The 12,305-nt window shown below is 44.2% G+C and overlaps 1 protein-coding gene across 4 annotated transcripts in view; it reads right to left on the reverse strand.

Moving 5' to 3' along the window:
* Nucleotides 1-589: 589 nt before the first annotated feature.
* armh3 (armadillo like helical domain containing 3) overlaps nt 590-12,305 on the reverse strand; it is a 197,374-nt gene continuing 185,658 nt past the window's right edge. Inside the window, exons 25-26 of one of the 4 annotated variants that reach the window (XM_068053168.1) lie at nt 2,215-2,331; nt 590-1,392 (exon numbers count right to left, since the gene is read on the reverse strand). In XM_068053168.1, the coding sequence (XP_067909269.1) occupies nt 1,300-1,392; nt 2,215-2,331 (210 nt within the window). In that variant the 3' untranslated portion in view covers nt 590-1,299. Of the gene's footprint in view, nt 1,393-2,214; nt 2,332-12,305 lie in introns of those variants that run through there. The other 3 variants (XM_068053169.1, XR_010977082.1, XR_010977080.1) reach the window with 3 other exon arrangements.

The following is a 12,305-nucleotide window of genomic DNA, read 5'->3' on the forward strand; positions in this document are numbered from 1 at the left end:
CCTCTCAATTAGAAAAAAGTGGCTTTTCTTCCCAACAGTTCTCCCACCCACCTCACCACCATGTCGCTCTTCCCCTGAAGCCATGGACTCATTCTGGAGTATGGTTTCATGGACTGTGGGTTCTCTCTGACACCCTCGTACAGGTGTGCATGTAGCAGGTGACAGTTGTCAGGGTGCCCAATCGTGGGTCCGGCGTCACAGCCTGAGCTCATCCTCTTTCATCATCCACACACAACACTGCCACCCAGCAAAGGGGAGGGGTGGGGGGGAGGGGCGGGGGCGGAGGGTGTGGTCACAGGATAGCAATCAGGAACGGGAAAACTTTGCTGAATTTTGCCTCTTCAGCCCAGAGATGCTGACAGCAATAACATGCCTCCATAATCACTGTCAGGCCGTGATCATCTCCCTCAATACGGACTGGAACCTCTGGGGAAACCTGCACTGGGGATCTGAAGCGATGACTATGATGCAGTGAGTAAACCAGATGCCCCTACTGTATGCTTCAGATTTTCAGCAGGGAGTTCTGAATTTTAATTGGATGCCACCCCCAACCCTGGCTGGAAGAAAGGGGGCTGCCTGAAAAAGATGATACGTTACAGATCTTTATTCTCCAAAGCACGTTCCACAGTAACTAGGGATCAGCGTAAAAAGCTAGAGCACACCATCACACGCTGGACCGGCCAGGTTCAGCTCCCAACACCAAGTTCAGATTATCCGCAGGCATTTAGGTTCCCAGGTCAGGAGTCACTTCCTTGTAAACGTGTGAAGCGGGTTACCATGGGAGCCGGCCGCGAGTGAGAAGAGATGCGACTGATAACTCTGAAACGCACCAAGCCCCTCGCATGTGGGTAACTGCGGAATCTAGTCACTCCGACCCTGAGGGACGGAAGCCGGCAAGAGAAGAGAAAGAAAATATAACACTCAGGAGACTGTGAAACTGCGTCACACGTTTGCGTCACGCTGCTGTAACGCTAATCCCAGGCTTCCAGCTCTACAAAAAATCAACAGGAAATAACTCAAGGAGTTGAATGAAAGCCAGTCCAAGTGTCCGATCCCAGATACACAGTGCAAAGATGTGCAGTTTGGCTTCCCCTCTCCCACTGTGGAGCCAGGCTGGGTCCTGGTGGAATTCAGAATGTCACAAACACCATGCACCGCAGAAGTCAACTGCAAAATCCGATTGTTTCTTTTTTAAAAAAAAAATCATTACACAATAATCCACTGGATAAAGAACCGAAACAGCGATGTGCTAGTAAACTGAGGGTGTAAGGGTATGAGCTTAACAGGCAAAGGTCACTCTCAGGAGATGGTGGAGAACTCTTTCAGCAAGATCTCCTGGCTCAATGTATTCACAGCAAGATTCTTCCTCACATTAAGACTGATGGAGCGGACCTGTGGGAGCAGAGAGAATCAGCTCAGTGATGGTTTATTCTGCAGTGGACTAAATACTGAAAGAAAATAGAGTTTCTGGTTAATAAAAACAGAAAATGCTGAATATATTCAGCAGGTCTGGCAGCATCTGTGGAGAGAGAAACAGTTAGCGTTTCAGGTCTGTGACCTTTCCTCAGGACTGACAACAGATCACAGACCTGAAACGTTAACTGTTTCTCTCTCCACAGATGCTGCCAGACCTGCTGAGGATTTCAGCATTTTCTGTTTTTATTTCAGATTCCCAGCATACGCAGTAGTTTTCTTTTGTAGAGTCTCTCTGTTTTACAGAGATTTCCCACTTTGTGCCAGCCATGGCTCAGTGGGTGGCACTCTTACCTCGGAGTCAGAAGGTCAAGGGTTCAAGTACTACCCCAGAGACCTGAGAACAAACTCCAGGCTCACACTCCCAGTACTGTCTTTCAGATGAGATATTAAACCGAGGCCCTGTCTGCCCTCTCAGGTGGATGTAAAAGTTCCCATGGTCACTATTTTGAAGAAGAGCAAGGGGGTTCTCCCCAGTGTCCTGGCCAAAATTTATCCCTCAACCAACATCAATAACACAGATTATCTGGCCATTACCTCAATGTTGTTTGTGGGTGCTTGCTGTGCACAAATTAGCTGCCAGGTTTCCAACACTGGCTACACTTCAAAAAGTACTTCTTTGGTTGTAAAACACTTTGGGATATTCTGAGGTCTAAAAAGGGGCCACAGAAATGCAAGATCATTCTTTCTCTTCTTTAACTGCATGGGTTGTGGTGGCTCTGATGAATGCTGCCTACTTACCAGCTCTTTGAAGAACGCTGCCTCTTTGGGCTGCTCTGAGTAACGTTCATACTGGTCCAACCCATCCTGGAGCTTCAGCGTCAGTGTGTCGTAGTTAGAGCGGACCACCTCCAACACCTGAGGAGTTGGACATACTAGTTACTGAAATACCAAGGCTAAGCCGACATATACCATCCAGAGCAAAGAAAGTAGGAGAAGGAAACAAGACCATTCAATTAGTAATTGGTTCAATGATTTAAAGAATTTAAAACCCTGAAGAATGTGGGGGGAACCGAGGGGTGTACGGAGTCCCAGAACCTTGAGGTACTGCGAAGGAATGAGTTAAAGACTACGACCGCATGCTGGATTTTGATTTGAAGGCAGTGAGGATGGCGGGAGGGGGAGAAAGTGCGTAGCAGGGTAGTTTGGGAGGAACAAGAGGGGACAGTTCAGAGGAGTATAGATTGATAGTAAGCTTCCATAAAAATGAATTTTCCCCAATTGGTTCAGGGTAAATCACTCTTATATATCATCCTAAATATTTCCAGATACTATTGCTCTACAAATAACAATTTCAATTTCCACTGGGAGTGGGTTTTATACTTTAAGAGTAACAATCTAAAACTGGGATAAAAACAAGAAATGTTGGAAATACTCAGCAGGTCTGGCAGCATTTGTGGAGAGAGAAGCAGAGTTAACGTTTCAGGTCAGTGACCCTTCTTCAGAACTTAAAAAATCAGAATTTAAATCTGGGAACAGTTAGTTTCGTAGCTCTACTCCACCAGTGACATCACTGCCCTCCGCCAGTGACATCACAGCCCTGTGTGACATCATGGCCCTCCACCAGTGAAATCACTGCCCCATGTGACATCATGGCCCTCCACCAGTGAAATCACTGCCCCATGTGACATCATGGCCCTCCGCCAGTGACATTACAGCCCTCTTTCTGTCCACTGTATAGTCTCCTCTCTGTGCCCCCACCACCGATTTACTAACCGGAAATCTTGACCTGATGATACATTATACACCCACATTTATCTGGGACAATGACTGAAGATTGCTTTGAAATTTTACAGTGTCTGATCACTAAGATCAGTATGGATTTAAAAACCAAGCTTTGGGTATTTTTGGCTTCTAGCTTTAACATGTGGGTGAAAATTGCACACTAAAAATCTGGGGGAAGAATATGGAAAACATATTGATAAAAAAGCTTTTTAATTTGGAATATTTATGGGCGGTACAGTGGCGAGCACCGCAGCCTCACAGCTCCAGCGACCCGGGTTCAATTCTGGGTACTACCTGTGTGGAGTTTGCAAGTTCTCCCTGTGTCTGCGTGGGTTTTCACCGGGTACTCCGGTTTCCTCCCACCAGCAAAGACTTGCAGGTTGATAGGTAAATTGGCCATTATAAATTGCCCCTAGTATAGGTAGGTGGTAGGGGAGTATAGGGACAGGTGGGGATGTGGTAGGAATATGGGATTAGTGTAGGATTAGTATAAATGGGTGGGTGGTTGATGGTCGGTACAGACTCGGTGGGCCGAAGGGCCTGTTTCAGTGCTGTATCTCTAAATCAAATCAAATCGCTTAAACTTAAAAGAAATTGCTTTATTCTGGAATGAGAAGGTGTTGAATGATAGCGATAACAGGGCTGATCTTTGAGAGAACAGGCTTGCTGGACTTTAATAGGTGTTTACTATCCCGAGTAATCTTCATGACCCAGGACAATGTCCCATTAGCTGCCTCCAGATGAAATTGAACACAATTGCTTGAACAAGTGTTCAGAAAGACTGTCAGTACCCAATATGAACAGTTCTCTTCACAGTGCTAATTTAGACAGTTCCTTGATTTGTGCCGGAGCGTTTGTGATTTGGTTGGTCAAAAATAAAACCCAGTGCCCACCAGCCTGTCCTCACTATATTTTCACAGATTCATAAAGATAACGAGCTGCTAATAGACTGAAAGGTCCCATAATGCACACGGTGCTGTCTGGGGAACAAGAAAGTATGTGGTAATTAGAATTCCCCCAAGCATTGAATTAACTGATATATTTGGAAATGGCAGGTCATTAGAAAACTGGCGCACAATAAATAACAAATATGGAGGTGGAACTGCAAGAATACATAAAATAAATCCAATTATTTATAACAATGACATCTTGCAACATTACAGCACCATTAACCTTATAAAACGTTCCAAGGTGCTTCACGAGAGCATTATTAAACAAAACTTACCACCAAGCCACATAAAGAGATATTTGGACAGATGAGTTGGTTTTAAGGAGCATTCTTAAAGGAGGAAATTTCAGAGCTTAGAGCCTATGCAGCTGAAGGTATGTCGGCCAACGGTTGGAGCAATTAAAATCAGGGACGCACAAGAGGACAGAACTGAATGAGTGCAGAGATCACAGAGGGTTGTTGGGCAGGAGGAGTTTACAGAGATAGGCTATTGAGGGATTTTAAACAAGAATGGCAATTTTAAAATTGGGGCACTCAACAGAAGCTCAAAGAATTAATGCTGCTGTTTTTGACCCTAAAGCATCAACTTGGACAAAGAAGAGCTGCGATCTGGGACAAGATGATTGGGAGCATATTAAAAGAAATGGATACCTAAGCTTCCGTTTCATTCCCATCCCAAAATCATGTCCTGAAATGTACACACATTTTGTTCTTAATGGTGCAACACACACAATGTTGCAATGACAGAACTGACTGGTTTCTTCAATCAGTGCCTGGGATCTTTCATGCCCATCTCAACCATCAGAAAAGGCAGACGGGGGCCTCGATTTAACACCTGACCTGAAAGGATGGCACCTTTGACAATCAGTACCGCAATGGGAATGTCGGATCAGATTTTGTACTCAAGTCCTGGAGTTGGGCTTCAACCCACAACCTTCCAACTCAGTTAATGTTACAGGATAGGTCGAGCTGGCACTTTGGAGAACCGCTGATGGTGGGAAAACTATGGGTCTGGAGCAAAGGCCAGTAAATTGAGTTGCGATACAGATCCTCCAGAATCTAGTAGAATGGCAAAACAGACTTGAGTGATTGAACTGCCTACTCCTATTCTGCTGACTGCAGTTCTGTGGTGTCAAAGCACAGGTAAACATTACCCCAGCTGTGAGAATGACCCCACCCATCCAGCATCATTTCCTACATTCCAACAGTGAATCCACTGCAAAAAGTAAGTCAATAAAAGCAAAATACTGCGGATGCTGGAAATCTGAAACAAAAACAAGAAATGCTGGATTCACTCAGCAGGTCTGGCAGCATCTGTGGAAAGAGAAGCAGAGTTAACGTTTCGGGTCAGTGACCCTTCTTCGGAACTGACAAATATTAGAAAAGTCACAGGTTATAAAAAGTAAGTCATTGGCTGTAAAGCCATTTGGGACCTCCTGAGGTCATGAATATATAAAGGTAAGTTCTTTTTTCCTTTTCCTCACATTGGCAGAGAAAGCCTGATCATAAGCTCTCACACTTTCTGTACACCACTGTATGTCTTTCCACTATTAGCCAATAACACAGAGATAGTACAAGCACAGGCAAAACATAAGAGGATGATGCTCTCCCACTGGCTTCATGTGTGATTGCAGAACCTCTTGTGATGCTCAGACCAGCAAGGTCTCAGATTAATCTGTGGTCTGTTCTGGATTAACTAGTCTCAGTTGTGGGAGCTTCAGTTTCCCAGGACCAGGCAACGGAGGTTGGGAAAATCATGCAGTCCCCGATCACTATCCATTCCACCATGGATGCGGGGTGAGACCAGGGCCAATACAATGCCAAGGATCGTACAAGAATGACATGTGGCACATGGGAGGTGGTCAAATGTCAGTCAGCACCTTCAGGAGGAGAGGGCAGGAGAAGACTGAGGTAGAGAGAAATTTATAGCAGACATTAGGAAGTAATACAGCCAGAGTAGGAACAAAGACGAGAGAAGGTCAGACCCTACAGTCCAGAAAGAATATGGTTATTGTAAGACTTTATTGAAGTATATTAAACATCACATGGTATAGATATGATAAAGGCAGAATACTTTTTCAAAGTAAGCCAGGAAAGTGGAAGCAAATGGAAATGAAGATCATCAAAGGTTATTGCAAAAAATAAAAGCTCATGGTGTAGGGGGTAACATATTGGCATGGATAGAAGATTGGCTAGCTAACAGGAAACAGAGTAGGCATAAATGGGTCATTTTCTGGTTGGCAAGATGTAACAAGTGGTGTGCCACAGGGATCAGTGCTGGGGCCCCAACTTTTTACAATTTATATAAAAGAAGAGACCGGAGGTATGGTTGCTAAATTTGCTGATGACACAAAGATAGGTAGGAAGTACGTTGTGAAGAGGACATAATGAGGCTACAAAGGGATATAGATAGATTAAGTGAGTGGGCAAAAATCTGGCAGATGGAGTATAATGTGGGAAAATGTGAAGTTGTCCATTTTGGCAGGAAGAATAACAAAGAAGCATATTATCTAAATGGTGAGAGATTGCAGAACTCTGAGATGCAGAGGGATCTGTGCGTCCTAGTGCATGAATCACAAAAGGTTATTATGCAGGTACAGCACATAATTAGGAAAATTAATAGAATGTTATCGTTTATCACGAGGGGAATTGAATACAAAAGCTCCAGCTGTACAGGTGAGGCCACATCTGGAGTACTGTGTACAGTACTGGTCTCCTTATTTAAGGAAGGATGTAAACGCACTGGAAACAGTTCAAAGAAAGTTTACTAAACTAATAGCTGGAATGGGCGGACTATCTTCTGAGGAAAGATTGGACAGGCTAGGCTTGTATCTGCTGGAATTCAGAACAGTAAGAGGCAACTTAATTGAAACATACAAGAGCCTGAGGGGTCTTGACAGGATGTATATGGAAAGGATGTTTCCCCTTGTGGGAGAATCTAGAACCAGGGGTCACTGTTTAAAAATAAGGGGTCACCCATTTAAGACAGAGATGAGGAGAATTTTTTTCTCTCAGAGGGTCGTGAGTCTTTGGAATTCTCTTCCTCAAAAGGCGATGGAAGCAGAGTCTTTGAATATGTTTAAGGCAGAGGTAGATAGAAACATAGAAAATAGGAGCAGCAGTAGGCCATTCAGCCCTTCGGGTCTGCTCCTCCATTCAAAAAAGATCATGGCTGATGGTCTAATTCAATACCCTGTTCCCGCTTTCTCCCCATATCCCTTGATCCCTTTGGCATTAAGAAATATATCTATCTCCTCCTTGAATATATTTAATGACTTGGCCTCCACTGCCTTAAGCGACAGAGAATTCCACAGGTTCACCACCCTCTGAGTGAAGAAATTTCTCCTCATCTCAGTTCTACCCCACATCCTGAGACTGTGACCCCTGGTTCTGGACTCCCCCGCCATCGGGAACATCCTCCTTGCATCGAGCCTGTCTCGTTCTGTTGCAATTTTATAGGTTTCCATGAGATCCCCTCTCATTCTTCTAAACTCTAGTGGATATAGGCCTAGTCGACCCAATCTCTCCTCATATGCCAATCCTGCCATCCCAGGAATCAGCCTAGTAAATCTTCTTTGCACTCCCTCCATGGCAAGAACATCCTTCCTCAGATAAGGAGACCAATACTGCACAAAATACACCAGATGTGGCCTCACCAAGGCCCTGTATAACTGCAGTAAGACATCCTTGCTCCTGTATTCAAATCCTCTTGCAATGAAGGCCAACATGCCATTCGCCTTCCTAACTGCACCTGAATGCTTGCTTTCAGCGACTGGTGTACAGGGACACCCAGGTCTCATTGCACCTCACCTTTCCCAATCTATCACCATTCAGATAATAATCTGCCTTTCAGTTTCTACAACCAAAGTGGATAACCTCACATTTATCCACGTTATACTGCATCTGCCATGCATTTGCCCACTCACCCAACTTGTCCAAATCACATTGGAGCCTCTCTGCATCCTCCTCACTGGTCACAGACCCCCCAGCTTTGTGTTATCTGCAAACTTGAAAATGTTACATTTAGTTCCCTCACCCAATTTATTAATATCTATTGTGAGTAGCTGGGGCCCAAGCACAGGTCCCTTCGTTAACCCACTAGTCACTGCCTGCCACCCAGAAAAAGACCTGTTTATTCCTAATCTTTGTTTCCTGTCTGTCAACCAATTCTCAATCCATGCCAGTCTATTACCCCCAATCCCATGTGCTTTAATTTTGCACACTAACCTCTTATGTGGGATCTTATCAAAAGCCTTGTGAAAATCCAAATGCACCACATCCACTGGTTCTCCCTTATCTATTCTACTAGTTACATCCTCAAAAAACTCCAGGAGATTTGTTAAGTATGATTTCCCTTTCATAAACCCATGCTGACTTTGCCCAATCCCGTTTATGTTTTCCAGGTGTTCTGCTATCACATCCTTTATAATAAATTCCAGCATTTTCCCCACCACTGATGTAAGGCTAACTTCTGTAGTTGCCTGTTTTTTCTCTCCCTCCTTTTTTAAATAGTGGGGTTACATTTGCCACCCTCCAATCTGTAGGAACTGCTCCAGCGTCTACAGAATTTTGGAAGATGACCACCAATGCATTCACTAAGTCCAGGGCCACTTCCTTTAGTACTCTGGGACGTAGATTATCAGGCTCTGGGGATTTGTCAGCCTTTTACCCCATTAAATTCCCTAGTACTATTTTTTTTTTTACCAATGCTGATTTCCTTCAGTTCTTCCCTCTTATTAGACCCTCAGTTCCCTAACATTTCTGGGAGGTTATTTGTGTCCTCATTTGTAAAGACAGAACCAAAGATGTGTTTAATTGTTCTGCCATTTCTTTGTTCCCCATTATAATTTCCCCGTTTGACTGTAAGGGACCTACATTTGTCTTCACTAATCTTTTTCTCCTCAAATATTTATAGAAGCTTTTACAGTCAGTTTTTATGTTTCCCCCAAGTTTACTCTCATATTCTATTTTCCCCCTCTTAATCAACCTCTTTGTCCCCTTTTGTTGAATTCTAAACTGCCCCAATCCTCAGACTTGCTGCTTTTTCTGGCAATTTTAGATTCTTGATAAGCAAGGGGGTGAAAGGTTATCGGGGGTAGGTGGAAATGTGGAGAAATCAGTTCAGCCATGAGCTTAATGAATGGCGAAGCAGGCTCGAGGGGCCTACTCCTGCTCCAAATTGGTAGGTTTGTATGAAGAGCAGAGTCAAGAACACTTCTTTAGCCAAAAAAAGTACGGAATCAATTCTCAATGCAGGCGACAGACAAGAAAACATTGGGGCTATTCAAAATGTAATTAGAGGCTGTGACCAAGTGGCAGTTTGGTTTTGTTGGTTGCACAGTCCCCTCAGAATCAGAAGGACCTGAGCCCACAATCAGGGTTTAATTCTCCATTGCAATGTGGGAGTACTGCACTGTCACCCCTTAGATGAAATGTTAAACTGAAAACCCGCCTGCCTGTTCAGGTGGCTGTTGAAGATCCCATGGCACGACTGGAGGAAATGCAGGGAGCTCTGGTGCCCTTGCCAACATTCCTCCCTCCGCCAAGCTTATTGCCTTTGTGGGGCCATGCGTCATGTATAAACTTTAACTGCACATTCCAATAAATCACAAGTTGCTGATAGTTGCAGATTCTGGTTTGGAATCTATCCAGCAATGAGGCAGCAGCGATTAGAATCATAGAACAGTACAGAACAGAAGGAGGCCATTTAGCCTGTCGAGTTTATGCTTTTTTTTTGAAGAGTTAGTCACACTCCCCCACCCTTAGTGAATAAGAAGAATTGAAGCAGAAATGTAACAGAATTTCCTGGTTACACTGATGTGGCAGAGTCGGGGTGGGTTTAACCAGGAGCCGGAGGCCACATTTGTCATTTGAACATGGCTGAGGCCAAGGCTTCAAATCTAACACAAAGAGAAAGATCACATTCTCCTTCCTGCTCACAGCAATGTGACAGGAGTCTTGACTGGCAATAACATAACCCGCCTTAAGAGACTGGTAACCCAGTTGTTTTAGAACTGGACTAGTAGAAAATGGGTTCATTTCTCAGACCTGTACTTCCACTGAACAAGGTTCACCCTAAATAAACCCTATGTGTTCAAATCCACAATCTCTAGCCAGAGAGGCAAGAGTGCTACCATTTGAGCCAAACAAACACTGGCAAGGACTAAGAAACAATACTAGGTAAGTTGGAAAATAATAACTAGTTTAAAAAAAAATAATTTGTGGGATGTGGGTATCACTGGCAAGGCCTGCACTTATTGCAACGGAGTGACATGCTAGGCCACTTCACAGGGCAGTTAAGAATCAACTGCATTGTGTGGGATTGGAGACACAATATAGGTCCAGACCAGGTAAATGTGGCAGCTTTCCTTCCCTAAAGTGACATTAGTGAACCAGTTGGGACTTACGACAGTCTGACAACTTCACGGTCACCGTTTCTGAGACCAGCTTTTTTATTTCCAGAAATTTTGAACTGAATTTAAACTCGCAAACCGCCCACGGTCTTGTCAATGTCTGGGTTTTAAAGCCTGTAGATCAATGGAGGGGGAATGGGTAAGGTAGGCAAGAGAATTTTATAGATTAAGATAGACTTGCAAACTTAATTTTAATCTAGTGGGGCTGCAGGGAGGAAGGAGATCCTGTTGGGAGCTGAGGAGAATGCTGAAAAAAGTGATGTGAATATTCATGGAGGTGCTGTTGCCTGATTGATATCGCTCTTCAATCTGTTGGAGCATTAACCAAAGACAAATAGCTGTAATGTATTCTAATGTATGGCTTCTACACAGTGACATTATTAGCAATACTGAACTGAAATGTAATAAGGTGCAGTGTAACAGCCCTGTGTATCATTCTGTAGGAGTCTTCAGAATACAGGTTAATGACAATGATCTTGTTACATCCTGTTACACAAGACTTGGCAAACGTGTTTGGTTTTAAAATTTGATGTTTTCCAATATTGCCCCCACCCTGCTGGGGCAGAATCTGCATCGGTTAAGACGACAAGAAAGTCTATTCAGCCCATCAAGGTCATTCCTTCCTTAGAGATTATTACATTGATCATGGACTCTCCTCCCCCACAAAATTCTCTTTCTAATCCCCATTCCACCTCTGTGAATCAAATAGATCTACTGCTGACGCCATAACCCCAATTCCCTTAACATGTACTGAATTGGTTCCTTTTTAAAGCTGAGCCAGAATTAACTAACTCCTTTCTTGCTCGTCTGCAGTCTTTAGAAAGTGAGCAATTACATTGCCTGCTATCACACTAAGCTCCACAGATCAGGAAGCTCCCAGGTCTGATCCTTGGACTTTTGTGGAGTTAGCTATTCTCAGCTAGGGTGACAGTCCCTGACATTCATAATCGGGCAAGTCTTCTCTTCCTCTTCAAGACTGATAACTAGTGCTTGGAGTACAGTTCCTGGATGTAAGCACTAGCGCTCCATGTCTGCAGTGTGCACTATCCACAGCAATTCGCCAAGTCTTCTTCGGCAGCACCTCCCAAACTTGTGACCTCCACTGCGTAGAAAGACAAGAGCAGCAGGTGCGTGGGATCACCTTGACCACCACCTCAAAACCTCATACAGCATCCTGACTTGGAACTATAACCGCCATTCCTTCATTGTTGCTGGGTCAAAAATGCTGGAACTCTCTCTCTCCAACAGCACTGTGAGCGTACCTTCACCACGCGGACTGCAGTTCAAGAAGGCAGCTCACCACCACCATCTTAAGGAGCAACTAGGGTTGGGCAACAAATGTTGACCTTACCAGTGACACTCACATCCAGACAATGAATTTTTTTAAAAAGTAACCTTTCACAACAGGAGTGAGAATCCAGGCTGATCTTTGCCCTCTCTAACCAAGGATATTGAGGACAATTGCATTGTTTCCTACAGGCACTGCAGCCGAGACCAGCAAATGCAGCAAAGACCTGTGATGGAACCTGTGACGCTCATGGTCTGAATGGCTCAGTACCACATCAGGCACTTAATTCATCCAGACTCTCTTGCCCACTGAAGTTATAACTTTGTCGGAACACAAGAGACTGATTTAAAAAAAAAATTGTTCTTGAGATATGGGCAACTGTGACAAAGCCAGATTTATTGTCTATCTCTAGTTTCCTTGAGAGGATAGTGCGCCGCCTTCTTGAACTGCGACTGTT

The sequence above is a fragment of the Heterodontus francisci genome, chromosome 20, assembly GCF_036365525.1.
Source record: "Heterodontus francisci isolate sHetFra1 chromosome 20, sHetFra1.hap1, whole genome shotgun sequence".
Taxonomy (NCBI): domain Eukaryota; kingdom Metazoa; phylum Chordata; class Chondrichthyes; order Heterodontiformes; family Heterodontidae; genus Heterodontus; species Heterodontus francisci.